This window comes from Phasianus colchicus, chromosome 5 (assembly GCF_987193195.1).
Source record: "Phasianus colchicus chromosome 5, bPhaCol1.hap1.1, whole genome shotgun sequence".
NCBI classification, from domain to species: Eukaryota; Metazoa; Chordata; class Aves; order Galliformes; family Phasianidae; genus Phasianus; species Phasianus colchicus.
Genome location: NC_143440.1, coordinates 19334035 through 19361663, shown reverse-complemented (window position 1 = coordinate 19361663; position 27629 = coordinate 19334035). Strand labels below are relative to the sequence as shown.

General features: G+C 39.2%; 2 protein-coding genes and 1 long non-coding RNA gene across 12 annotated transcripts in view; 2 read left to right on the top strand and 1 right to left on the bottom strand.

Moving 5' to 3' along the window:
* The first annotated feature begins 33 nt into the window (after positions 1-33).
* LOC116228988 (CD59 glycoprotein) lies at positions 34-5667 on the top strand. Its single transcript, XM_031593198.2, has 4 exons — positions 34-178; positions 2266-2338; positions 2933-3034; positions 4026-5667. Exons 2-4 carry the CDS (start codon positions 2275-2277, stop codon positions 4217-4219), a joined length of 360 nt encoding a protein of 119 aa, XP_031449058.2. The 5' UTR covers positions 34-178; positions 2266-2274; the 3' UTR covers positions 4220-5667.
* Positions 4159-7990, bottom strand: LOC149917785 (uncharacterized). 2 transcript variants are annotated; one of them, XR_016466806.1, is made up of 3 exons: positions 7524-7990; positions 5705-5864; positions 4159-4249 (listed from the first exon to the last, which is right to left on the bottom strand). It is a non-coding gene; the product is annotated as an uncharacterized LOC149917785 (long non-coding RNA). The 2 variants fall into 2 exon arrangements; XR_016466807.1 differs by having other exon boundaries at positions 7546-7990.
* A 31-nt stretch (positions 7991-8021) lies between these two features.
* LOC116229098 (uncharacterized) overlaps positions 8022-27629 on the top strand; it is a 46051-nt gene continuing 26443 nt past the window's right edge. For 4 of the 9 annotated variants that reach the window (XM_090140764.1, XM_090140761.1, XM_090140763.1 and 1 more), the window contains exons 1-16: positions 8614-8634; positions 11324-11381; positions 12541-12684; positions 13066-13212; positions 14268-14390; positions 15092-15259; positions 15600-15785; positions 16552-16674; positions 16876-16989; positions 18610-18931; positions 19693-19802; positions 20025-20142; positions 20925-21016; positions 21946-22096; positions 25760-25869; positions 26725-26851. In XM_090140764.1, the coding sequence (XP_089996890.1) occupies positions 11337-11381; positions 12541-12684; positions 13066-13212; positions 14268-14390; positions 15092-15259; positions 15600-15785; positions 16552-16674; positions 16876-16989; positions 18610-18931; positions 19693-19802; positions 20025-20142; positions 20925-21016; positions 21946-22096; positions 25760-25869; positions 26725-26851 (2080 nt within the window). In that variant the 5' untranslated portion in view covers positions 8614-8634; positions 11324-11336. Of the gene's footprint in view, positions 8321-8613; positions 8635-11323; positions 11382-12522; positions 12685-13065; positions 13213-14267; positions 14391-15091; positions 15260-15599; positions 15786-16551; positions 16675-16875; positions 16990-18609; positions 18932-19692; positions 19803-20024; positions 20143-20924; positions 21017-21945; positions 22097-25759; positions 25870-26724; positions 26852-27629 lie in introns of those variants that run through there. The other 5 variants (XM_090140762.1, XM_090140760.1, XM_031593319.2 and 2 more) reach the window with 4 other exon arrangements.

Genomic DNA, 27629 nt, shown 5'->3' with positions numbered 1-27629 from the left:
CACGAAGGTCGGATCTTTAAAACACCACATCACCAACTGTGCGGGAGCCGTGCCGCAGCCGGGCCGGGCCGTGCCCGCGGCTCCGCCCTCGGGGCGGGCAGCAACAGAACCGCTCAGCCCTGCACCGCCGACCGCCTGCAGACGGTGCGGGACTGAACGGAGGTGCCGTGCGGAGCCGGTAAGGGGCGCGGTGGGTGCGGGCCGCCCGTTGACGTTCAGTGCCCCTCTCGGCTCACCGCAGCGCTGCGGAGGGGAGCGGCGGCCCGAGGGCTGCCTCTGCATGCGGAACGGCGGCGGGTTGCCGAAGCGGGGCGAGCGGCCGGGCTGGGGACGGGGAGGACGGGGTTTGTGGGTTGGGTCACGGCACCGGGTCCGCGGCGATACCGCAGTGCGCTGTGTGTATCTGTATGTATGTAGATACACCGTGCCCTAGGGCAGAGCCGCAACGCCTCGGGGACGGAGCGCCGTGCCGGCCACGGGGTAATGGGGCGAGGTGCGATGGGACGCGGAACGGGCTGCTCCGAGAGGCTGCGGACGAGTCAGGGTCCCCATCGCAGCTCACTGCCATCCCGCCAATCCGGGGCTGCGGCACGGCAACGACCTAGCTTCGTCCGCGGGCGAGCGGTCCCGGGGGGCTGCAGAGATTCCTTCGGCGCGGTCCTCAGCCGCGGCATTTGGACAGCTGTGTCATCGGGGCCGGTGGGATGCCCCAACTGGACAATTTGAGAATCCAATTTCTATTTAAATCACAAAAAACAGGTGCATTGCAGCTTTACTGCCGTTAAAGCCATTATGCTGGCTTCGTCGACCTTTATTATTCCGGCCGTGACTCGCTTCTGCCAAGCGGCAAAGCTGCGCCGTGCCGGGCTGAGCCGTGCCGTGCCTCGCCGCGGGCACTGCGGGGCTGAGGGTCTCTCCAAGATGGCGGCGTCCCGGGGCGCTGCGGGCTGTGCCAAGAGCCCCGGCTGCGGGGTCTCGGAGGAGTCGCACCAAATGGCTTATCTTGGGAAACAGTACATCCTGCATCCGAGGGCTTTTTTTTTTTTTTTTTTTTTTTTTAAGCTTAGGTAATACAGAGGAGAAGGCTGTTTATTCACTTGGCTTATGACTGAGAAGGATTCCAGTATTGTTTTACTGCAATGCCACTTTTTGAAGTTCTGTTGGGAGGAAAAGATTCTATTAGCTTGTGACTACAGCCTCTAAACTGCGCACAGAAGTAGCTCCAAGCAGAAGAAGTGCAGTCAAGAACAGTGATGTCAGTGCCCCACTGCAGTCTTATGGCAAAACTTGTTTTCTGAATTCCTGCAGTGCTTTGGCACTGTCGACTCCCACCTGGGCTTTAAAGCTAAATGCAATACCAGGTCCTTCTGCCTCAAGTGTGTCCTTCTGTCTTCAGATCTGCTTGGTGCTGGGTCTGAAGGAGAGCCTTGGGTGTGGGGTCCTGGGGAGCTTTGCATCAAGTTGTTTACCGTGAAAAACATCAACTTTTTACATGTGTAAATAGTGATAGGGCAAGGGAGAATGGTTTTAAACAAAGAGAAAGAAGATACAGATTAGGTGTTGGGAGCAATTCTTTACTCAGAGGGCAGTGAGGCACTGGCTGCCCAGAGAAGTTGTGGGTGTCCCACCCTTGGAGCTGCTCAAGGCTGGGTGAGATGGGGCCCTGGACAGCCTGATCTGGTGGGGAGCAGCCCTGCCTATAGCAGGGGTGTGGAACTGGGTGGACTTTAAGGTCCCTTCCAACCCACGCTGTTGTGTGATTCAGAAGAGCCCATTCTCTGCAATGGTGGGTACAGACATTCAGCAGTAGGCTCACACTGCTCACACATTTCATCTTGCAGACTGGCCCAGCTGGGAGAATTGTGGGGAAAGGGGCAAGCAGCCTTGTGGCTCACGCAGTTCTCAAACAGCCTTTAGAGAGGAAAGGAAGGAGCATGGGGTGGCTGTGGGGTTATTGGCGGATTGCTGTGAAAGAGAAGACATGCAGGACCACAGGCCCTTCTTGCAGAAGGTGACAGCTGGTGAGAGCTCTTGGGCAGGATGAACAGCAATGCTGCAGCCAGTGGGGCTCTGGGCCCAGCGCCCGGCACGAAACCTTCTTCATGAAGGTGAAAGTCACTTTTGTCTCTTCCCTTTCAGTGGTTTTCTGATGGCCAATGACTTTGGTCACACAGAATCCCTTTCTGAAACCTTCCTTCCTCACCACATATTTTGCCAGTTCTGTATATAATAATTATTTTAAATCCGTTTATGCCCCCCAAACAGGGAAGAAGCATGATCAAGATGAATTGTGTCCTGCTAACCGCCTGCATTGTTCTGCTTGCTTTCTCTAGTTCTGGTGAGTATAATGGAGGCTCTCTGCTGATGGAATGTTATGACAGTGTGTGAAGGAATCATGGAAACAATGTCTGAGAGGGAAAAATAACAAGAAAGGCCTGCATTATTTAATGTTGCTGTGGGGAATGAGGGTAACTTTATAGGCAGGGCTTCGTTTCTGTGGCTGATTGTCTTTGGTCAGAGCAGAGAGCTGTGTGCAGAACATGCTGCTGCTTAATATGGCAACTAAATATGCTGCTTTGCTGGTGGAATATTGAATTCCTGTTGTATAATTTAGAAACAAGGAGTAGAGCACAAGGGAGATATGAGGTAGGATGAAAGGAACAAGGGAAAAAGGGGTGGAATACAATTCTGGTAAAAATATCTCTTATCTGTGAAGTGCTTTTTAAGATGAAATATGTAAAGCACATACTTCAAAATCTTACTTGCAAAATTGCCAGTCTCAGCATGTGCACTGACAAAAACTTGTGCATTTCAGCTTGAGTTTAGGTTAACAACCAGAAATATGCTTTGTGGCAGTCAAATGCAAGAACTGTTTCTTCATTTTTCTTTTCAATTCTGCTTGTTCAGTAAAGCAAAACTCTTGTCTTCTTAGGTTATGCCCTGAGGTGCTATCACTGCGAGAACAGCCCTTCCTTGTGCAAGACCAACAGCACTTGCTTATCAAATGAAGACACTTGCTTGCAGATGAGATTTGGTAGGTATACTGACTTTCAGACCTAAGGTAAACATGGCTGTATCCATTTTCATTGCCTGTGCACTTCTGATCTGGACAGAACTTGAATTTCTTAGCCTTCTGCAATAGAAGGTTGCAAATATAAGCTTGAAGGTCATGCATGTAGTAAATTGGTGTATTTTGACTTCCAAGCGACTGATACAGATGGTGATGATTTGGATATTTGATGTATTAGCATGTATACAGATGTCTCACTATGTACTGAGTTTGTGGCTGACACACTTTTTACTTGAGCTTGTTGCCTCTAAGGAGTCCAAGTGGATAAGCCCATGAAGGCATAGGAGGGAGAAAACTTTTCTGAATTGGACATTCATTGTGATCACTGTGAAGTTTATATTTCTGATGTAAAGATGGGGTTAACATGGTATGGATAAATACCTCAGCTGAAGATCATTCTTAGCCCTGTAACAAAGTATTTACTCACCTGCAGTTCTGGAGTTTGCATTCTATTTGAAAGGCAGAGATGAAACTGTGGACATTTTCCCAGACTTCCTTTGGGTTGTGGGTTACTCAGCACAGCCTTTTAATTGCTTTTTTTTTTTTTTTTAAATAAAGAGATTCTGAAGCTAATCACTTTGTAGTTGGAGCTCTCCTACTGAGAGCTTGGCATCTTGCATGAGGATGTCCGCAGTCTCACAGAGCAGGCTCTCTGGCAGGAATAAGAGCACAGGCTGTGTGAGGTGAACCTGCTGGCTGAATGCTGCACTATGTCAGCTCCAGCAGCTCTTATCTCAGTGCATGGCCCTTGGAAATGAAACAATGGGCTAAGTGAAACAACGTCCTGGTTTCCCAGCTGGTTCCTTCTGCCCTAAAAGACTGTTGTGCTGATTTTAGGACTGACATCTTCCCAGGATGGTCGTTGCTAAAGCTTCAATCTAAGTAGTGATTCTCAATCTGTTTCAAAAGTGGCTTTGCTTTCAATATTCTCTTAATCTTTTTAATTATTTTGCAGGTAAATTGAGAACATCCTCCTGCTGGAAGTTGTCTCAGTGCAACGTGAATGATATTGCTGTATTCTATCAGTTGGATAACTTTGATTACTTTTGCTGCCAACAAGACTTGTGCAATGAGGGTGCAGTCACTGGGATTAACAAGGCAGCTTTCAGTATTGCTTCTGTAATGGCCATGTTATGGATGCTTCTGTAGCAATCCTGGTCTGTATGCTGTATTTCCAAGCTGAAATCATACAAAATCATTATTAACCCTTTTCTCAGTTGTACTTCTTGCACTTTCAGTTCCTAGCTGTGGGCTGAAACAAGGCCTTTTAATTTTCAATTCTTTTTTTTAAGGTTCCACCTGGTAAACTGCTGTCTCCATTTATGTGAAGGAGACCAATATTGTTAACACTTTCAGTAAGTTTTGGCATGACATCTGCTCAGTGAAAATACCTAATTCTGGAGTAGTGTTACATTGTGGAGGACCTGGGCAAACCCTTGAGGTTGATATGGAAATGAAGGAATAATGTATGTTTTATGATGGAAAACTGTAATTTCTTACTATACCATGAATTTTAATTAATTTTGAGATTTTGGTTCTTTTGGATGCTACCTTTTCATTCACAAGGCAGTGGGTTTACCCTCAACACAGAAAGCGTTGAATCAGAAGCATAAACTTGCTGCAGTATTCATGAAGTATTTGTTTTTTAGGTGATGCAGACTCTTTGTTCCTATCATGTAACATTTTTTTTCATTTATACAAACCAATAACATAATGATCAGTACCATTATTTTGGAGGAAAGCATTTAACTTTCTTAAAACAAAACCAAAATAATGCTTTTAGTGAGAAAAACTCCTCCTTTTTTTATATTTCTGTGGGCATGCAGATTACATACGCCAGCTTCTTTTCTGGGCTTTCATTTTACAGTTTAGTTTTGCTTATATTTTTTCTCCAAGTCTAGATTTTAAGCTAAGCATGTGCTTTGCACTAAATATTTCTTGGTATACCAAAAATTGTTTATAAAATGCTAAGGAATTAAAATGGCACAGCTAGTTTACTTTCCTGAGTAATCAGCTTTTGTTTTCGTTGAAACACATGCACAGGTAAACTTAATCCTTTAGGCTTCCATAAGAGCATTAAACAAAAATTTGCAGACCTTTATATTTTGACCTTTGTGCAACTGTATAAATGCCAGTCAAACCACACATGCATCTAAATAGCATGAAGAATAACGCTCGGTTTGTGTGTGTACGACTTCTAGAGCTCGAACACTGCACATTGTTTTGATTCAGTGGTGGAGACAGACCTTTGGTGCTTCCCCTGGTCTTAGGGAGCCTCTCAGTTAAGTACGATGCCAAATTTTCCTTTGACAAGTTTGGAATTTTTAGCATGCTCTCGCAAGAGTAATGGTCCATAGCCAATGGTATATTCTTTTCCGAGGGCTCTGGCTCGTGCTGTCCAGGGTGTCAGTGACACTGGCTCACTCAGTCATAACAAAGGCAAGGGACTGCATTGTGTTACTCCAAACCATCATGTATTCTGCAAAGCACCTTTTGGCTAAGCTTACCTTAGCTATGAAAACATCCTGGGATCTCTCTGGTCACTCAAAATATGAAAGCTATGCTGTCTTTGGTTAATAAAAATGTAAAAAAGAAAATGTGGAAAGTGTGGTTATTTAAGAGCACGCTACTTACAGCCCAATATAATTCTCATTTCCAAGCAAGATGCATCCATGCTTTCCATCTGGAGACTCTCCTTAAATGTGAGCCAGGCTTCTCTTGCTTCTGACCAGGAGATGGCTGCTATAATCAGTGCGTTTTGGCAGAGTGATTATAGCTTTTGGGAGTTGTTATGCTGGGAAACAAAGAGGGTTAGCAGTCTTTCTCTAAGTGAAGTAGTACTGGTATGACACAGGAGGGAAGCAGTAGAATATGTGGCCTAAGAGATGTGAATCTCTTAGGAGTTTTCCTGTTGAAAATACGAATTTCCCATCGTTTGGGAAAGAAGAGTTGTTGGTGCCAAAGCATATAACATAACATACTTTGGTAGAAGTACAACAGTCCTATAGGAAAAATAATAAAAGGTGATAGAGCTGACATGTTTTAGAAAGAACGTGGAGAATTTGCAGGAGAAGGGAAGTTTAAAAAAGGGAAAAAGCAAACAAAAAAAGGATTAATATTTAAAAGACTTAACAAGAAGAGTTAATTCTGTAATCACAGAGGTAATAAATTTCTGTGGTGGTAAAGGAAGGTGATAAAACCTTCCTTACTATGAGGATAGTGAGGTAGTAAATATTTTGTGTGATTAACTGTGTCCTGTGAGATACAGGTTAGTGCCTGTGGCTTTCTACATTACCATGGAGTCTAGGGTAACTTGTCACTTTTCTGGTTTTTGTTGTCATTGTTTTCCTTAGTTTTTTAAAATTATCTAAATTATTTGCTCCACACTAAATTAGTGGCACAACTAAAACCCAGTATTTATCTGTTTACCTTTGAGCATGCTTTATTTGTTAATACTGAGAAAGCACGGAGCTCAGCAGAAAGCTGAGCAAGAAATTTCTTCCCACCACAGATTGGATTGAGAGAAATGAGGAGGCTAACAAGCCACGAGCAATTCCTCCTAAATGTGAAGGAATTGCTAAGGCAGTAAAGTAGTCCCAACAGTGAAATCTCCACCTGTCTCTGAGGGACGTGTATCTTGCTGATGAATAAAGTGAGTGTTAGGGCTGAAGGGAGTCATAACAGGGAAGTTAGGCTGCAAGGTACACAAAAACACTAAGACCAGTTATTTGTGAGATGCATGTTGTTCTCCCAGTGTGCTGTACTTTCAGACTTAATGATGCAATTTTAATATCACACTAACAGGACCTTGATGCAGCACACAGCATTTTGGAGTGGGAGAACCAAGCAGTGGATTTGGCTGTTGGGGTTCCAGAAGCAAGCAGGGTGTAATTTCCACTCTCATCTTTCTAAGACTAGTTGATACATTGGTTAAAGGGTAAGGAACTCCTTGTTTATGCACTGTGTTGATTATTACAGCAGGTCAATTCACACTGCAAAGAAAAGTCAAAGTTTAAGGGAGTTTTGGCCTCCTTCACTGAATTGGAACCGTTAAAAAATATTTGGAGCAAAGATGTAGATAAGTTTTCTGAAGCAGTTTCTGAAAGTAATTTTCAAGAGTCCCTTTAGAAATGGTGATACAAGGTTAAGTGAGGCAACAGGCACCAAAACACAGCGTTCCCCTGGCAGCACTTGTATGCACATTCCTATGTATGAGAGTGGAAAACCCCGTAATTCTGGACCTGAAGATGCTACAGGGCTGGCTGTGCTCAGAGGCTTGTAAGCCTTCTACAGCTGTATCTTTTTCCATGTACGTTCACTTCCTGCTGCTCTCAGTTTTGCCTCAGAACTGTAGAGGTTTCTTTATTTATGAGGTCAGTCATTTGCTGTTAGAATTTCTGAATTATAAATACAGTGCAGAAAAATCTGTTCAGAAACAAATGAGGAAAACTACCTGAACACAGATGGACCGTTACCTCAATGTTTTGAACTGTTACATCTGAAGCCTCTTTCCTGCACGTGAAAATCTCTAGAACTGACCAAATGCCGGTCTTGTCGAAGTGGTTAGGAGTTCAGTTTTCAGTAAGATGCCTTCCAGCCCTTGTTTTTCAAATGCTAGCTAGCCCAAGTGTGCTGTGAGGGTGTAACAGTAACACAGTGCTGTTGTTCCCATGCACGCACTTCCCAAAGAAGCCTTTATTCCCGACAGCATTCATGCACACGGTGCCGGGAAGCCCGTGGCCATGACGTGGTTGGGAATTTCAGTGGGAAGTGCCTGTGGGAGATCCTGGCCTCGCATCACACAGCCCAGCAGCAGCTGGGGGAAAGGGCCAGGCAGTCTTTGTAATAAATGGTGTCCTTAGTCGTAGAACACCCGCTGCGAATTGGAAAGAAGGGCACGCTGGGAAAAGCAACTCTGTGACGTTGGTAGTACGGAGAAAGCTGTTCCACTTCATCTCCTAGAACACTGACAGCGCGGCTGTCGTTACAGTGTATCCGCAGCGCACCGGTACTCCCAGAGGCGCCCATCCCTTCCGGACGCTTTCCCTCACCGGTCATCGGCTGCCACGCTCCCTCAGGGCCGAGGCTCCTCCGCGCCGCCAGGGGGCGCTGCAATGCCGAGGCGCCGCGGGAGGCGTGGCTCGCTGCCGTGCCGGGCGCTGCGGGGCCGTGCCGAGGCGCAGGCGGAGGAGGCGGTAGCGCTGCGCAGGGCCCGGCGCGGCTCGCCCGCCCGCCCACCGGCACCCGCAGGTGAGTGCGGCCGAGCGGAGCCGTTCCGCCGCTGCTTTGGCGAGCTGGGGCGATCGGGTGGGTGGGAGGGAAGGCCCGGCCGGGCCTCCTCGTTGCGGCTGTGTTCTGCTTTGGCCCTGAGCCTGAATGGGCCTCGGACGGTTTGCGGTGGCGGTGCTGGCGGCACTGCAGGAAGTGCGTACGGCCGGGAGGTACGGCCGGCTTTCCAGGGGAAACGCGACCTGCGTTCTCCGGGAGCCGTTCGTCACAAACACGTGTAATAACTGTGCGGGTGTGCTGTTAAACCAGTTTTGGGTAAAGGCAAATCTGAGCAGGTGCAGTGAGAAAAATAAGTATATTGACACGCTTTTCTTTCGGTCCCTGCGTTTAAAGCACGAGTGTTCAAAGAATTGTATTGGAAGTAATAAAGCGCCGTTGATAATCTTGCTACTATAGACGTGTGAAAGAAGAGAAAGGGAGCACCATTGCCTTCCCTGGTAGTTCTGCCTCTGTTTGCTGCTACGCTTCTGCAGAGAAGAGAAGAGCTCCTGTAATGCCTTTGTATTGAGAGCTCAGTGAGCGTGCATGAAGCCATCTTTATATCAGAATGGCTGTGAACAGCCGTGGGGAAAGTGAGTGCGGGGGTTCCGTGACCTCTCACGTATGTGCTGCTGCTGAAAGGTGCCCTGCCCGCATCTGTGTGCTCTTCATTGCCCCTTGTGCCAGGCCCTGACATAGCTGGCTCAGGGAAGTGAGCAGGCTGGAACTCCCCCAGGTGAATGCACGATTAGTTTTTTTTAGCTGGGCTTGACTGCAGCTAGAGCAGGACCGATAGAATGGAGGACTATGGAGCCAAAAGCTGCCAGAGGAGTTTTTTTCTTTGATAAAATCCCATTGTGATAAGAGCTGAAGCCTCAGTTGTCCTTTGAGCATAAGGAGAAACTTCCTTCACTGCAGCTAAGGAAACCTCAGTTCTATCTCTTGGAGTTTGCAAAAGGTTTGAGTATGCGGCCTGTTGTTCCTCGGAGAAGGAAACATTGAGAAAAGTGAGCATATAGTGCATGACAAAGGATGGTGATCAGCATGGTAGGAAATGCAAGAGGAAGAGCAGGATGAGGAACTGGCAGTGATGGAGCAGTGTGAAACATTTAAAGTGAGAGTGAGCAGGTAGATCTTGCAGCAGGAAAACAAACACAGAAAAGGTAGCCACAGATCATTTCTTATGTGCTTGATGACTGATAGTGCTGTGTCCAGGAAATAGGCTAGCACTGGAAGGACAATTGGGATAGAAAACTTGATTAAGTTTTGTTTAGATAATACTGCAAGGAGAAAGGATTGTGCTGAGCGTTCCAGCTGCAGCCTTGGTGCTTTAATTTGTTGTCAGCATAAGAAATGCAAAAATCACTATTGGTTGGCTTCATGCTGGGTGAGGAATTTTTGTTTTTGTTTCCAAGTTAGTTTGGAAAACTTCTCAATATTTAGTAACCCTGCTATAAATAAAGATGATTGGGAAAGTAGCAGTTAAGGTATTCAGGTAGGAATGCTGGCACATGAAGTGGCTGAAGGCAATTGCTTCAGTCAAAACTGGAAATGAGCTGAAATATTCATAAGTAAAATGTAAATGCACCACCGTATTACATCCAATGAGTCCCTTTTAGCTTCTCTGTAGCTCGGTAACCCTTTTATGTATCTGGAAATGAGCTTTTTAATGAGAACAGATTTGATGTTAGGGCTGTGGAGGAGTCATAGATGGGGTTTTTACTTTTAAGTTATATAATTTCCATCCCCAAGCCCATAGCTATTTTGTTGGTTTTAATGTTAGGAAAGATTCTTAGCATAATCCATTTTGACCTTGTAGATAACATAGGCCATAGATTGCAGTCTGTGATTGCTGGTTTTAGCTTTTAGAAGATAAACATCTTTAAAAGCAGTCTCTACTATCATTCTGCATACTTTTTAAGGTAAGCTATGTGCTAATGTTTATAATAAACTGGTTTCCAAATTCAGTAGTGCTGACTGATCTGTGCATGCATATTTCAAAAGTATGCTGTACAGATGGGTGTTGCCAGTGGAGAGAGGAGATTATAGAACAGGTAGGGCTTGGCTTCTCACTCTGCGCTGCTGTTTGGAGTATTATCCAGTGACAGAGCAACATCTGTCTGTTCTTAATATACGTTTTTACAGTGCAGTCTGGTGTTTACAGCATGGGATATTTGAAGACTGCCCGTTTTATTCTCAGCCAGGCCTATCACTAGTATGCAGGATTGTTCTTAACCCCTGAGCTGCCTTCTGTCCTTTTGATCTTCAGGATTTTGCCACCCTAGAGCCCTGAGTTGCCTTAATTTATGAGTCTACAGCTTTCCACAGCCAGAGACTACAATTACATGTGTCTAATACTTTGTTGCTATTTAGAAATCAGTCTTGCTCGCTGCAGAGCAAAGGAGCAAGGAATAAGTGCTGCTCCTGCAGTGTCAGCTGCTGCTATTTAATAGGCTGATCAGTGACTTCAAGGGATGCAGCACTGACTTTATTTCTCAGAGGAAGATGGTTGCATGGCACGTAATGCAGGATGGTGTTCTTTGAAGATTTTATGTGTGTGGTTTTATAGAACCACACGTTGATATGAACCCTGTCATACTGCAGTGGCAGGCAGTGTTTAAGGTCTGGTTAAATATTAGCAATGCTTCTATCTTTTATTTACATGTGGAAATAGCAACTATGCTGAACACTGCTTTACAGTATTTACATTTTAAAGGCTTCTTTGGATTTCTTTTTTTTTTTAATAGTATTGACATTTTTACAAACTAGGAGTCAAAAGGCATAGTATGCATATTTTATACAAAATGTGATTATATCTTAGCAACTAGTAATGTGATGGAGATCAGAAGTGCTGTCACCATTGAACAAACAAGTTAGATTCAAATATGTTACTTGGAAAAGTGCAGAGAGAAGGACGAATTGATTAGAATTATCTGAGAGTCACTGATGTTCACTGTTTTATTATTTCATTTCTGTTTTCCATAGCCATCTTGAAACTATGTGGAAATGGGGTAGTGGAGATGATTCTCCTTCCAAAGCAGTAGTAAGTAATGAACTACTTTTCAGTAATAATTTCTCTAATGGATGTTATGCTAATAATATGCATTTGCTCTTTCATAAAGAAGTTGCTTAATTGCTTTTACCATCATTCGCTTTTATGACTCTATAAGTCAAATTGGGTTCTTGCTTCCATTCTGCGTGATATTTAATCATAACACAACTGCTCTGCTTCTCTTCGTTATGCTTACATTGTTTTAAGAGAAAATTCAGGGAAATTTTATGGGCTTTATCCCAAGTGTGTTATTTGTGCATAGTGTTCAAGTAAAATATTTTGTTATCTCCAGGTCCAGTAACATCCAGGTCCAGTACTACTGGATGCCATGATGAAAATCCAGTAGTTAGGAAAATTCAGCCTTTGTACATTAAGTTGCTCAACATTTGGCATAGCTATTAATTATTTTCATGATTTGTTTAGCCATTCAAAATCAGTGCTGTCGATCTCCTTAGAGGAAAAAAAATGTTATTTTAAATGAACTATTGCTATACTTACATTATAGCTTATTTTGGAAGAAGTCTTATTGAGGGAAAGGTGAGGGATAATGGTTTTTATTTCTGCTTCCTTAAAAAAAAATAAAGCTTTCTTTAAAGCCTCAAGTAGAGTTAGCTAGATCCACTTGAAATCTTTCAGGTTTCTTTTTATGATTCCGCACAGATCTTAGATCAGGGACAGAAGGGAAAGTTGCTGTACAAGAGGATATATAAGGATGAGGAAAAGAAAGAAACTGCAAGGAATTTCTGAGGTGGCAAAATATAGGGATTGATTGGGTCTAAACAGAATGGTGGAATGGTCTGACTGAGCCAGAGTACAGTGAGGAGTGTTCATACTTAGAAGAAAGCAGATCATTAAAACTATGTTGCAAGATCTTTTTAACATGGTTTTATATAACCCCTTCTGTTACTATATCTGTCAAACTAGCTATGACCAGTCTGGTATGTGCACATTATAGTAGATGCATGTTTTAATGTTGTGTTCTAAAAAGATTTGCTGTTTGTGTTTAGAAAACAAACACACCCTCTTGCCTTTCAACACCCCCCCAGAACCCCCCCCCAAAAAAAAACCCAGACCAAAACGGATGATTTTTTTGCACAAGGAGCATTGTCTGCACCATTTTGTTTGTTCAAAGTGTAGTTAATGTCTGCAGGCTGCGGGCTCACAAGATGCAAAAAGTATGTCGGTGACGGATTTGACTGAACAGCTGGCAAGTACTGAGCAGCTGGTAGTACAGCTAAAGGAGCTTGTTCGAGAGAAGGATGCTGAGCTTCGAAATAAAGATCATCAGTTAAAGGTACCGTGTATGTGTTCCTGTCAAAAAGACTGTTAAAAAAAACCAACACTTCAGTCCTGTTTGTCATAAGCTAATTTTGTATGTAAAAGCTTAACAGTCAGCAACTGGAGGAACTTCAGGATGCGTTGATAACAATTAGCTGTTACAGATACCTGGATGTTCTAGCCTTTTGTCAACATATTGTCTGTTCCAAAAGTTAACTGAGTTTGAATGTTGCACAGGCAGCAGTCTCTTCAGTCTCTTCTAAAATTTTGTTTTGGGTTTAGATTTCTTAGTTTTGTTTTTAGATTTTTATCTGTTTGTTTGTTTTTAATGGGACACTTGAAGGACGCAGTTGCTCACGGAGCTGATTTAAGTTCTTCATGACTCTGATGTTTGTAGGAGGAGAAGGAATCTGCTGATGCCAAACTTTCCAAAGTGAAGCTGCAAAACAAAGCCAAGGTTGCATCGTTAACCTCACAACTGGAAGAACTTAAGAAACAGTTGTCAGCATCAGGAGGCTCAGAGGAAAAAGCAGAACCAAAAAAGGTAAGTGCTTTTAAGCTCGAAAGTGAACGGTTTAATATGCTAGACTTGAATATGGAACTGAAGTCCCAATTTGAGCTGCTTTGATCAGGTTACAATTAAGATAAACTTTGTAGTTGCTATCTGCCAGACTGTATATTTCTATCTAATTTATTTTGCTATAGAAATTTAGAAAATTGTGCATCGCTTTCAAATTGTTCTAGTTAAATAAAAAACTAAAAAATTATACTGCTGTTTGTCTTATTAGCATCTCAGACTCTTCACACATGAGTCAGGAATATGTTTTTGAGAGGAAATGAAACTAAGAAACCCACCTTGTAATTTTAATAACCAGAACAACCATGGTAATCTAAAAATGGCCTTGGAAGCAAAGTTTGGATTAAATGTAGTAATCTTTTGGTTTAGCTGACCAGTATTTTACCAGAAACACAGATTTCTTAATTTGTTTGTAGTAGTGCTTTCATATGAGTAGATTTGTTTTCCTTCAAAAAAGCATGTTTTAATGTCATGTAACTTCTGTAATAACTTTAGTGAGACTTTAATATTTGACTAATTATTTGAATATCTGATTTATTTTCCTAGCAAGATGTGCTGTTAGCAATTGGGTTTGATTTCTTTTGTAATGGCAAATAATTTCTATAATCCAGTCATTGTGCCTTCTGAATTCTGATTGGAAATATTGTGCTTTGGAGGGATTTAATTGACTCTTTTTTCCCCACTCCCTCCAATAGTCTCTTCTTTCCTCTGTTGTTATATTGGTTACACTTGCCAGGTTATGTGGGTTACAATGGCCAGAGGAAATAAATACCCCTTCTGCATGTTTCAGTTCACTTTGCATCAATAATTATCATTAATAATTTAAAGACAATGATTTCTACATGCTTAATAGGAATACCATGCTGCCTTTGTTTAGCTTCTTGGATTTGTGTATAAGGGAATGGAAATACCAACCGTGAGTAAAGAGTACTTTATTTCACCATTATTGTAGGAATAGGTGGAGGTATCCCAAAATCAGTCACTACCTATTTATGGTATTAAAGACTCCATGTTTTTTGCAGGCATCAAGAGATGGTGACCAGGAAAATGCTGCAGCAAATCGTGGGAAAATATTGGTGCTGAGAAAGAGAATTGAAGAACTGGAATCCCAGATTACACAAAAAAATGAAGAGTTACAAAAAAAGGTGGTAATTTAAGTGATGCTTAGTGTGTATTTTTTCACGTTTGTGGTGCATGATTATATTTAAAGGCTAAACAGATGTTCAGAGAGAGTTTTTGGTTGAGAAGAAAGAGAAGGATATATCACAGAATCACAGAAACACCAAGGTTGGAAAAGACCTACAAGATCATCCACTCCAACCATCCACCTATCACCAACAGTTCTCACTAAACCCTCAACATGTCCATGTTATAATGTTATAACCTGCTTGAGAAAATACAGTAATAGTTGTTCTGTTGTGTCTTCAGTTAATGAATTCTCTAGAATACTTCTATGGTATTTTGATAGTAAATGGAAAAGGAAAAATTGTATGACCTGTGTGGTTTAATATCATCTTTAAACCTTTTATTTTCAATGAAAATGCTGTTTTACTTCAGTTGCAAAAAGCAATTCATGACAGAAAGAAATGCAAGCAAGGAATAATTTCATATTATGTGTTTTGTGCAAATTGCTATTGACTGTAGAAAGTCAGGAATGCGAGTGCTACAGAATTTCAGTGAGAAACAGACTTAGTAATTAAATGTTATGGCTAAAACCACATTATAAATGTGGTGGCAGTTTTTTCAGTAACTTAAAATAGGCTGTAAGGAGGTAGTACAAACTGGTCTTCTGTACTGTAGATGATAGAAGTATAGATTACATGCTGTGTTGTCTTTTCATTTTCAGGATGCTGAACTGGAGGCTCAGCGCTGTCGGGGGACTGAAATGGATGCCATGCTGGCAGAGAAAGAAAAGAAGTTAGCTGAAAGAGATGCCTATATCATCGATTTACAGATAGCATGTGGATCAGGTGGTGTTAACAATGAAGTACTCTTGCCCAATGAAGAGCTGAAGGTATATTTCATAGCAATTTCAAGGAACCCAACAAACCCTGCTGTTATATGATCAGTCCTTTTCTGAAGCATAAATAATCTGTTGTTATTCATGTGACTACAATTTCTTCACTGATTATCTCATTTATTTTGTTAGATCTAATATTTATTTACTTTAGTCAGTATCATTAGTACCGACTTTGGAATCTGTTGACAAACTTCATACAAATTTATACTAAACCTGGATTTCTAGTTTAATGTTGCTTAACATTAGAGGAAAGGCTAGTAGGTGGTTCGTGGTGATTGCTTTTTCTTTATTCTGGAGCCATTCTTCTTATCATCTTATGGTTTGCATTCTAAAGAACGAGCTGTCCATTAAAGAATCATCCCTACAAAGCATGCAGATTCTTGTTCAGCAACTTAACAAGAAGGTTGGAGACAGTGAAGAAAAATGCAGTTTGTTCCAGGAAGAGATTGAGAGTCTTAAAAATGTTCAGAGCAATGAAAGAGAACGTTTCCAAAAGATGGAAGCTACATATATAGAAAATGTAAGTAAGCACTGTTAAAATACTTACATTTGTTGGTGGAAGAAGTGATGTCTTAGCTGTAGTAGTGCTATCTCAATATCTGAGAAAAGCTGTTCTTAATTTTCAGCGATTCTTGAGTTAAGGTCTAAATAATCATCAGATGAAATAAAAACAATGAGTCTGTCAGTAGATGGTTTGTACAGGTGATTATTGAAAATGAAAGTATTGTGCAAGGAAGGATTTTAACGTTGTGCCTGATGTCTGTGCACAGAAGAACTGGAATGTAAACGAGTGAAATGAGTTGTGGAGCATTCTAGTAGAAGAACCTCCAAACCCTCTTCCTTGTGGCACCATTCCTGAAGGTGCAGAAGTGTACACATGCAGTGTCTAGTGGTCTTTCTGAGTTATTTAACCATTCTGAATACAATCAGTATCCTCTTTTTCAGACTGAACAATCCCAGTTCCCTCAGCTGTTCCACATACAGTTTTTGCTCCAAACCCTCCACAGCTTCATTGCCTTTCTCTGGACATGCTCCAGGGCCTCTGTGTCTTTCTTGTCATTTGAAGTTTGTTATTGTAGAATTGAGGCACATTTCATGCAAGTTAGAGATTTATCTGTATGCATCATTGTCTTTGGTAATGACTGACTGATTACTGTATTTACTACTAAGCGGAAGCAAAACTCAGACTTATGGAACTCATTCTCTTGCTGTACTGTAGTTACTTCGGTGTTCTTTTAATGTACTTTTCTGAACAGGTTTCATATTTTCTTTGTATGCGTTTTCAGGTCCGTGTGCTTCAAAATATAATTCATGAGAAGGAAAAAGAGCTGGAAACACAGGGAAAAAAGCATGAGCAGGAGCTCTTTAAATTAGCTGCTAAATCTGATGCAAGTGCTGACTTAGAACAGGTATGTTGCTTTGGAAACTCGGTAAATTGCTTTGACTTAGCTCTGGGAGTTTGGAATAATGTAATTAACAACCAGTATCACAGAATCTGAGAGACCTCTGTGACACTGTTCAAGTGTCTTGTTTGGAAACTAAAGATAAGACGTTCACTTTGTCTTCTGAAAGTGTTAACCTCTATATTGATAGTTTGATTTTTTTGCTAGTTATTAAAGGCCTTGAAGCAGAAGCTCCATGAAAAGGAAGAAGTCATGCTGGGAAGAACACAGGTGATAGATGTGCTGCAAAAAGAACTGGATGCCAAGGACCAGGAGTTGAAAGTAAGAAATATCATATATGCCCTGCTCAACTCACCTGGTCAATTACAAGTTCCAAAAACTATTGATTGTGTACAAAGATGATTCTGTGTAAAATACTTTGGCAGTGCTCTGGGTGGTCTTCACACATGCTGATAATGTAATCATGATTGTGCAAACAAATATTAATTTCGGTTAGGAAATGAATTTTAGGGAGAAATAGATCTCATGAAATACAAAATTGTCAGTTGTCACCTGTAGTTTTGATTCATTTATTATATATGAAAGACTTTTTGCTGTCAAAAAACTTCAGTTTCTCTAGTTAAGAGTTTTGGAGATATCTCCAAAACTGAGGCTTTCTTTTTTTTCCCTAAAGAGAATGTATTGCTAGTATGTGCCCTTCCTTTTGAAGTATTTTTACTGATTGCAAAACCCATAGCTAATCAGGGCTCTTTGTGTTTAAGCACCTATTGTGAACCCTGATTATAGCCTTTTGAGTGCTGCTACTTCAGTTCAACAATGTAGGAAAAGGACATTGCAGTCCCTCAAGCTTTTGATATTCTTTGCTGAAACAACCTGCCAGCAACTTAGCCATAATATTTCTAAATATTTTCCACTTGCCAAGAGGGTTGTCAGACTCACAATCTATTAGAAATTATTTAAACTATGTATGTAACCAGGTAGGCATCCTGTCCTGATGACGTAGTCAGGATCCATAGCAAAAAATGAGTGATCTACAAGCTGTTATCCTAGCTGAATCAGTGCTTTATTCATCCTACACATTTATTATGTTTTGTGCCATATGCAGGCTTTTGGTTTTTGTTTTTTTGTCCTTGGGGTTAGATGCATCTTGGAGGAAGATGCTCTACAGGAATAGTACCCAGTGCTAATGCATTGAGGGGACAGAAATGCACAACTTGAGGATAGTGGGAAGGGTGAAATATGACGACATGAACTTAGAGCAATTTTAACTGTGATGGATCCTTGATCTTAGTATCAAAATAGCAGGAAGTCTTCCTTTACATAAGCAGTATAATCACGTTTTGAAAATACTGTCTGCTGTCCTTCACAGCCTCTTTATGTGGACAGTTTATGGATTATGAGTGTTGGCTTTTGTACAACAAATCTAATCTGGTGATCTGCTGTCATACTCTGTTGGGGAGATCTGTAATCTTTTCTAGCTCCTATATTATAACTAATGTGAAAGCACTGAAAGTAGAATAAGCACTAACAGAGAACTAGTTAGCAAAAGGATTCTGTAAAAAACAATTAGATTGTAGTTTGCTAGTTTAAATTCTAACTAATGTAAATAACATCTAAATGGTCTTGTAGTGAACATTCTCAATCCTTGATAGCACTGTTAGATCTTGCAGTTTTCCTGTACACCATACATCAAAACATTCATTTTTATTCCACTTTTGCCATACAACTATGGGAAATGTTGTATGTAGTTTGCACCCAAAAATAACAGTGCTGTTTTTTGAAGTTCTCATATAGCCTTTGAAATTGAAGCTGAGCCAGTTGGCCAAAAGCAGCACCCTTTTCTGATTATAACATGATGAAGTGTGTAAGAATGCACATATAATGTTTCACAGTGCTACTGAAAATACTTCATATAAGAAAATAAACTTTTTTTTTTAACAGGAGATTACTGAAAACATGAAACGTCTGCAGTCTGAAAAAGAAAACCTCCAGTCCAAACTGGATGCCGAGAGGCATGTATTGAGAGCACAGATAAAAGACATGATGGAAAAACACATGCTTGAAATGACAAAAGTCAGGGAGAAATACAATGCTGAGCTGCATGAAATTCAAGAGAAACATGAAACTGAGCTGCAAGAGAAAGATCAGGCTCTGTTTCAGCTTAAGAAACAAGTGGCAGAACTAACTGGTAGTGGGCAGACTAACTCAAAAGATGTTGCAGATCTAGAGTCTACATCCAAAGAGAAGATGGAAGAATTAGAAGGTATCTTATTTAAAAAGTTGTCATGTATGAACTTACTTTGTGCCATACCCTTTCAAACTGTATGCCAATTTCGTTTGTTTTTCAAATAGAACTCCATAAAATCCACTGGAAAAGTTATCACCACAAAAAGTATGTGTGCAGAAGCACTTTTATGAGGGTTATGGGAATGTAAAGATATCACTGTAAATTGATCACTATATTTCTTAATGTTTTTCTTCTCTAAATACAGTTGTCTTGTTTAAGTGTTACTTTCAGTTGCTAAAGAAATTAAACATCCTTTACTGATAATGATCTGATCTGGAGCACAGATCCTATGAGGAGCGGCTGAGGGAGCTGGGATTGTTTAGTCTGGAGAAGAGGAGGCTCAGGGGAGACCTCATTGCACTCTACAACTTCCTGAAGAGAGATTGGTGAAGAAGGGTTTGGCCTCTTCTCCCAGGCAACGAACAGGACCTGGGGAAATGGCCCCAAGTTGTATCAGAGGAGGCTTAGGTTGGATATGAGGAAAAACTTCTTCTCTTAAAGAGTTGTCAGGCACTGGAATGGCCTGCCAAGGGAGGTGGTGGAGTCGCCATCCCTGGCAGTGTTCAAGAGGCGTCTGGGAGAGGAGCTGTGAGATATGGTTTAGTGCTTGTGGTAGCAGTGGTAATGAGAAGATGGTTGGACTAGATGATCTTATGGGTCATTTCCAACCATGTGATTCTATGATTCTATAATAATCGTTCTAGGATTTTAAGTAATTTTTATGCCTTGCTTTTTAGTACAATTGAAATTGAAGACAGAAGAGGCCAGCAAATCTGAAGCTAAGTTTCTGAAAATGAAGGCTTGGTCTAAATCAAGAATCAAGCAGTTGGAAGATGAGCTGAAAAATGTATGTGCAGCGTTTTTTAATGCTACAGACCTGTTTTTAAAATGTCTTTACCTGACTGAAAGAAGTAAACTATGGGGTAAATAGAATATTGAAATAATTTATTCAAAATAGCTATGTATAAAAATTGAATGGAAGCTAAATGTTGATACAGGAGGAAATTGCAACAACAAAAAGTACAAATTTTGATGCATTTATAAAGCTTACAGCTGCTTTTTATTTTAGTTTTCATCGAAGAATAATGATCTGTCAGCCTTGAACAATCGTGTGTCAGAATTAGAAGCTGAAAAAGAAGAACTGGAATTAAAACTGCAATCATTACAAGAAATCAGAACTCAGAACGGTAAAACAAGGAAAAAAGCTAACAAAAATATCTTTTTTACTACTCTATTGCAGATGGTTCAGAGTAAAGAGGCAAGGAGGGCTAAAATGGACTTTTGACATGTTTGTTTTAAATTTCCCATATATATCTTCAAACAGATTTGGAAGTAACTTCATGCTGCTTTGAGCAACAGTATACACTACTTAACTCAGAGTTGCAACTTGGTTGTTCCTTTCCTAAACCTTCTTGTGCTTTATAGTTCAGGCCTTGTTGTATTTGACAGAATGCGTATCAGGTTCTCTAGTAAATTGGAAGAGGTATTTTATTAGGATGAAAAATAAGAACAAGCATATTTGGAAAAATGTAACAGAGTATGTATAATAAATGATAAAGAGCAGTGAGCTTAAATTAAGAATTATCTCAAATGTTTTTTTTTCTTGTATAAAGATTTTGAGAAAAACTTTTGTATAAAATCTCAGAGTGGTAACTAGGCTTAAAATACAGCTCAGAGAGATTATTTTTGTCTTGTTAGTTTTTATGACATTCTTTTTTTTTTTAATGGAAAATGGTAAAATTTTCAGTTTAGTGGTCTAAATTGTTAGCAGATTAAATTTAAAACACTCATAATTACTTAATAAGCAAGAAGTCAGTCTTGTGGGTAAGCAGACAGCACAGCCCAGCACAGGGCTTCTTATTGAAATCAATCATCTAAATTTCCATTTTGAATCTTTTTTCTATGCTTTTATTGATTTTCCTGTGGTTTTGCGTCATAACAAACCTAGTTCATGATTTTCTTTTTGTAGAAGAATTGCTGACTAAGCTAGAAATCTATGAAGAGCAGCAAAGGAAGTTGCAAGCTGATCTTGACCAAGTTACAAAGAGAGCAGCTTCACAGGTTAACTTTAAAATTGATTTGTATGAATTGCTGATTGGCTCAAACGGCACATTGGGAAGTATGTTCATTGAATCTTAGTGCTGAAGATGAGTGATAGATGAAATTGAGATATCAGTACCTGTTAAGGAACAAGCTGACAGGATTTGAGTTAATTAACAGTGGATTTCTACATACCTTTTCACGTACTTTAAATTGTTTCCCTGAACTGCTTATGATATATTTAGTTACATTTAAAAGAAATTATTGAAGTGTGACTTCTTGTTACTTTGTGTATGACCTGAGTAACTTCCAGAAGAAAATAACAAATGAAATCTTAACAAATATCCAGGTATGGATGGCAAAGGGAGAAGATTCAGAAAATTATCCCCAAAGACTTCTAGATAGATTAAAAGCATATGTTTCTCTTAGTGCTAAGTGATTTTGTACAAGCCCAACAACAAAGCCAGTTTGAACATACTTTGCTGAAAGTGTTATCTATGAACTTTAATGAAATTTTTTTTGTTTGTTTGATTGTTAAATTTATAAAATGAGGCTTTCTTTTGAGGGGAAGGCAGAAACATTCTTATTCTACTCATGGATAAAAGTAATAGAGATTTCTTAAGGAAAGGAAGTTAAATATTGTTCTACTTTGAAATATTTCAAGATGAAAATGTAGAAGAAAAATATTTTGGTTAAAAAAACCACTTCTTGTTTGAAAAGTATTTTAGATTAAAAGTGCAACTGGCAAGTAGCATTTTAGATATTTTGCTAAGTGGTGAGGTTTGCTTTTTATACCATCTACGATAATGTCTTCATTTTCATAGATATTTATGTGGAGTGGTGAATAATACAGATAATTTTCTCTGTGAATGGCTTACAAAATTAAAAAGTCATTTATGTTCATGGTGGGATTTGGTGAATATATTTTCATGCCCACTTTCTCTTGTTAGGCTAGTGAATCAGGTAGTGTGGATGAATTGCAGAGTCAGCTCTTGGAATGGCAAGAAAATGTACCAGAATCAGAGGAGTCACGTGATCGAGTCAGAGAAGAGAAATCTGCTATGGCTTTGAGAATGGCTCAGATTGAGGAGGAGAGAGAAGGTGGGTTGCTTTTCTTAGTTAAATTATCACATACATATGATGTGCGATCACATCTTATATGTTTGTGTGTTCTACTGCAGACTGAATTTATTCTGTTCTACCATGACTAATTTATGTAATCCTGAGAATTATATATAGCTAGTGAATTTGCTTAAATTTGCAATTTTTATTTTTTTCCTATGTCCTTGAATCTTTTTTCCATATGTTCATTTTTTTTTCTTTGTATCATTTTTATGAGTAGATGTGCTTGTTCTGTTTTCCCTCCAAGTTGCTGCTCTGTAAGAAAGCTTGAACTTACTTCAGAAGTGTACTGTCCACATATGAATGAACAGTGCTTAAAAAGTTCACCGTATGTTAAAGCTGCCTGCCTTGAACTGGGAGTAAAGGTGTGGGAAACTGTGGTACTGGTTTAAATTTGATATTGGGTGGTGCTTTAGTAAAATGCAGGACAAATTTTCCCTTTAAATGTCATTAATCAGGAACTTTCCTTTAGTAGTCTGTTAACAAGTGTCAGTTGTGTGGTTGGTTGAATAACAGTAAGTGTTACAGAAAATAACATTTTGGGTGATCTTAAGTATTGAAGTTTTCTAAATTATTAATTAAACAGTTGGTGAGAAAGTGAAGCAGCTTCTGTTAAGTCTCATAAAAGTCTGGTTAAATTTCAGTTAGTTTTTACTGCTTATTTCCCAGACCTCTTAGTACTTCATTATAACTTTTGTCCCATTAGTTAATGGATTAACAGCACATTTTAGTGTCCACAACCTACCATCATAATTAATTCAGTTGGAGAACTTGAGTCTTCTCTTTCTAATGTGCAATTGATAAATTATTTTTCATTTAAAGGATGAATTTGGAAGTTCAGTATATAAGCATAAAAATGTTTTAAAGATCTTGTCTCATCTTTTTGAGAGTTTTACCATGTAATGCTTTGGATGAGAATAATATTCCCTTCACTAAAACTACCTGTTATCTCATATGTGGTAACTACAGATCCACATGCAATATTAATAGCAGTTGTAAAATTTCATCTGCGTCAGTCTGTGTTTAATTTTGCATTTTTTCCCCTTGGGATAAGCATGACCTTTCTGTTTCTGTTTTTTTTTTTTTGGTGTTTTTTTTCCTGCCGTTACACCTGATGAGCCCTCAGCGTCCCTTCCCCCTCCGCTCCTACCCTACACTGCGATTTGGTCAGCCAGTGAGAACATAGTTTCCCATCAGTTTTGTGCATGCAGGTTCCTGCAGCAATGGCAATTTGTAATGTACTGTTGCTGATTTCTTCTGATGATGGTTCTTTTGAGGAAATTGCCAACAGTACCTTATAATGTTTGCCATTGATGGTACGTGGGTTTTAACAGTACGTGTAACAAATGCTGTCTTTCAACTTAATTTTTTTCCCTCTTGCAAAGCCAATTTCTTCATTTGCATTAACCGAACCATGTTTCTTTATTTTTCTTTGTTATAACAGCTGACTCCATATTTCTAGAGGAAAAAAATTCTTAGCTTGCTGCAACTGGATATAACTAAATAAGAATTGAATTTATTTAGAAATTGTTAATAGAAATTGAAATTCAGTAGCATTTAAAAAGAAAAGCAATTATATTCCCCCATGTAAGTTAAAGGATTTATTTGCATTAATATTAGTTACCAATATTTTAAGCAATCTAGAAACCCACTACTCATTCTGTCATAGACTATGGGAATTTGCCAAGAGCTACAAAATCCTAGGGGGATGATAGCGTTGACTGATGTCTATAAATTCTAGCTTGTTTCCTCTGCAAACTACTGAAGATTGTAACATGAACAGTAACACACAGAAGTATAGATACATTTTTGGTTAATTTGAATGTACTGTGAATCAGAATAAAAGTGTTTTGTTCAGGTTTTTACTTCAGATATAATTGCAAATGAAAGGCTTCCTATGCTGCTGCAAAACATTAGAAAATATATTTACTTACTAACTGTTGTTAAAGTAATGCTGAATTTAAATGAAAGTGTTTTAATGTTTAACAAAGGATTCTACACCATTCTAAAGCTCCAATTTCTACATTGTCATTTTTCATCTGACAATGGTAATGTCATCTTTTCTTTCACTATCAAAACCAAAAATAGTTGGTTTCCTAAAGGATAGTGTACTTTTCATTCTGATGATGCTTAAAAGCAGATGTCTTCAATTTAAACTTGAAGGCATTTAATTTTTTTAAAGAAGAAATTAAATTCTGATCTCAAATAACATTTCCTCTTTGGATTGCTTCCTGGACTACAATAATGGTTCTGTAAGCAAAAATTTAAGGTGATCAGAATTTGGCATTTTTATATATATATACACACACATATATGCTTTGAAAAAGCATGTGTAGTGATTAAATACAAAATAAAAATAAAAGTTGAATCCATGTTTACACAAAAGTGTGCAGAATGAATGCTGATAAAGTGACAGTGCAAGAAACCAAAATTTAATTTAAACCATAAGGGAAATCCAGTTCTGCAGTCTTGCTTAAATGGCCCTTAAAGGTTTTCTTTAACTTTTTTGCTTGAATCTTTTATGACTGTTAAATATGTAGTTTTTAAATATTACAGGAAGAACTTTACTCTCATCTAATAGGCAGTATAGGAGTGTGCTTTAATGAAATCTGTTGAATAAGTTGTCCTTGTACAATTCAGATGAAAGGTGAGCATTCCCAGTATGATGTAATAGTTTTTGGGTTATACTTCACTGATGCACAAGTAAAATGTTGTCTGAATTTCACATGTTATGAAGACAACTGTGTATTGATATGGTTAAGTTGAAAGCTATACCTGAGATTGTCTTATTTTCTGTTGAAGTATGGAGCCACCTTTACTTTCATTTCTTTTCACCAGCTGTTCTGTCTTGTCTGCTTTGCATGATACACCTGTTACCTAATCTGTCACCCCAAATGTGTTTTGTCATATCACAAAACAGATGGGAATGTACTTAAAATGAAAAAGCGTTTCTAACAATGAACAAGATGCATACCTTAGCTTTCATATTCTGAATTTACTCAGTGTGCTTTTTTTTAAAAAAAAAACAATGGTTCTGTATTTGTCTTTAAAAGAATGGTATTTTTAATGTATGATAAGATGGTTTGATGCCAGTTGCAGTGTAACACTTGCTTGTGACTTCCTCAAATTATCATACTCATACTAAAATTGAAGTCGAAATAGACACATTACTTACATGAAATTGATGTGATTGTTCATATTACAAAAAGCACAGCTGTCTCAGCTGATATTATTATACAAATTGGGTATATTTTAACCTGGTAAATCAAAAGGCTATGTAATTTGGCCTTTAATTGGTTGAATTTATTATTATTGTTATTTTAGCGTAACCTCACCCTTTCCAATCTCTTGTATTAAGACTTCCTTTAGAGTGATGAAGAAGTAATGCTAGACTTCAGTTTGCTTCTTCTTAATGAGATATACAGTGTTTATTTTTGTGTTCTACTAAGTAACGTTGGAGGGAAATCACAAGGTGAATGCTGTGGATTGCTTCTTTAATCTTGTTCTGTCAGTCATTCATAGGGACTTCAGCCTGTCCCAGGTCTCTTTTCATGTAGTAGTGTCTGATATAATTGTAATTACTTTCCTGTGGCACAAAACTGATTGAGGATGACTGGTTCTTTCCTGGCTGCTCTGATCCAGCCATAGTCTCAGGGCAACAGGAGCTGGAGGAGGAACTGACCACAGTTCAAGGAATGGGCAGGCTGGATCAGGAGGGAAGAAAAAGTAATCAGACCAACAGGAATCTGAAGGTGGGTTAGAAGTTACACATATCTATTTTTACCTGAATGTTAATGAAAATGTGATGCTTTACAGTTGGATAGGTTAAGCGCTTATGAGTTTAGATCTGTTATGTAAGTGAATACTAGACAGATTTGGTAGTAAATTTTAAATGCTTGTGAATGTAGCCAGAAGGTGAGGAGCAATTCTAGTGGCATGACAGTTCTCTGTTCCTTGAGTCATGAGCCTGCTTAATTTTATGTTGAAAAATTATGAGTCTCCCACTGGAGTAATTCATATCCTTGTAGCTGTGTACAAGCTTTGTATGTTAAGACCATGTTTTGTATTAGATACAGTCTTTATTAATTTCTTCAGGGAGATTTATAAATAGTTAGTAATTAGTGTCAGTTCATTCGGGTTAACGTTTTGGTACTTGGTGCTGTTGCTTGCAAAAAAAAAATCCCAATATTTTATAAGAATAATTAGAATGTCACTTGCATAAACTTGCTGTTGGAAGAATAATTTTATGTTTAGTTAATTCCAGTACTTCACCCTGATTTTCAGAGGATGCTATTAACTGTGGAAACTGGAACTAATTAACGTTTCCAAACGCAATTATCTGTTGGCCTCTCAGATGCCTGAGGGTGTCTTCAAAGCTGTAGTAGGTCCTGCACAAAGCCTGTGGAAGACTCTGCTTCTCTGGAAATGGCAGTTTGAGGCTGGACAGGTGTCCATAGTGGTTACATATGCTTACATTTATGCACCTGATTCACTTGCTGGATTTTATAATATTTAACTGAAACTAGACTTCTAATAACAGAATATGTATTTTAACCTTCCTTCTTTTCTTCTTTTAATTAAATGTCATTCTTATATTTTGCACGTAGGAAGAGTACAGCTTTGATAGAAAACAGTGCTTTCAAGAAGCATTGAATGTGACCCTGGATAGCACTGATTCAGCTGAAGGAGAAAATATGGGAGGTTGGTGGCCAGAATACACTTCACCTAATGCAGGTGTGATAGAGACTAGACAGTTTATTATAGCATGCACAGCATCTGTATTTTGTGTCTATTTTTGTTTTCAAAATTCAACTAACAACCCATTTGTGGTGTATTCTATTCTTTGTTGAATTTTTTTGGCTTGTGTTTTCTTTTGTTTCATTTTAAGCATGTGCGTGCTGGATGAACTGCCTAGTTTTGCTTCAGAAGTAGAATATAAATATTATTAAATGCTGGAATTGTTTGAGCCTTGCTGCCTGTGAAGTACCCTATGTGGCAAGATCGTGTGGTTTTTAAGTTGAGTCTTGTTCCTGTGAGTGTGTTTCCAATCTACATAACTGTTTTGTTTGGAAAACAGAATTATATAGTACTGCTGTGTGCTTTGTTTTAAAGATCAAATAGCTGGTTTTTAGTGTGGATGCTCTTCTATCTGTGGTATAAGCTACTAGTATGTGTTGTTAGTAAAATGGAGTAGATGCACTTGCAAATTTTGATATAGACTAGTTTACTTTGTTAATATAGTTTAAAATCTGATCTTGTAAGTATATTAACTCATGAATAAAGTAACATCACCCTTATTATTAATCGGGACACAATATTGATTAAAATATTTCTGCTAAGTTCTCTATGAGTTACTGAGTTTTGCAAGTAGATTTTAGTTTTTGAAAAGTTATGGGTACGTTTATCATTTAATATTTGCATGTACAAGACCTCAGGCATTTCCACTGGAAGTGGCTGAGATCTAATTGTGCCCAACAATGGTGAAAATTGTGAATATAAAGGTGAAAGTCTT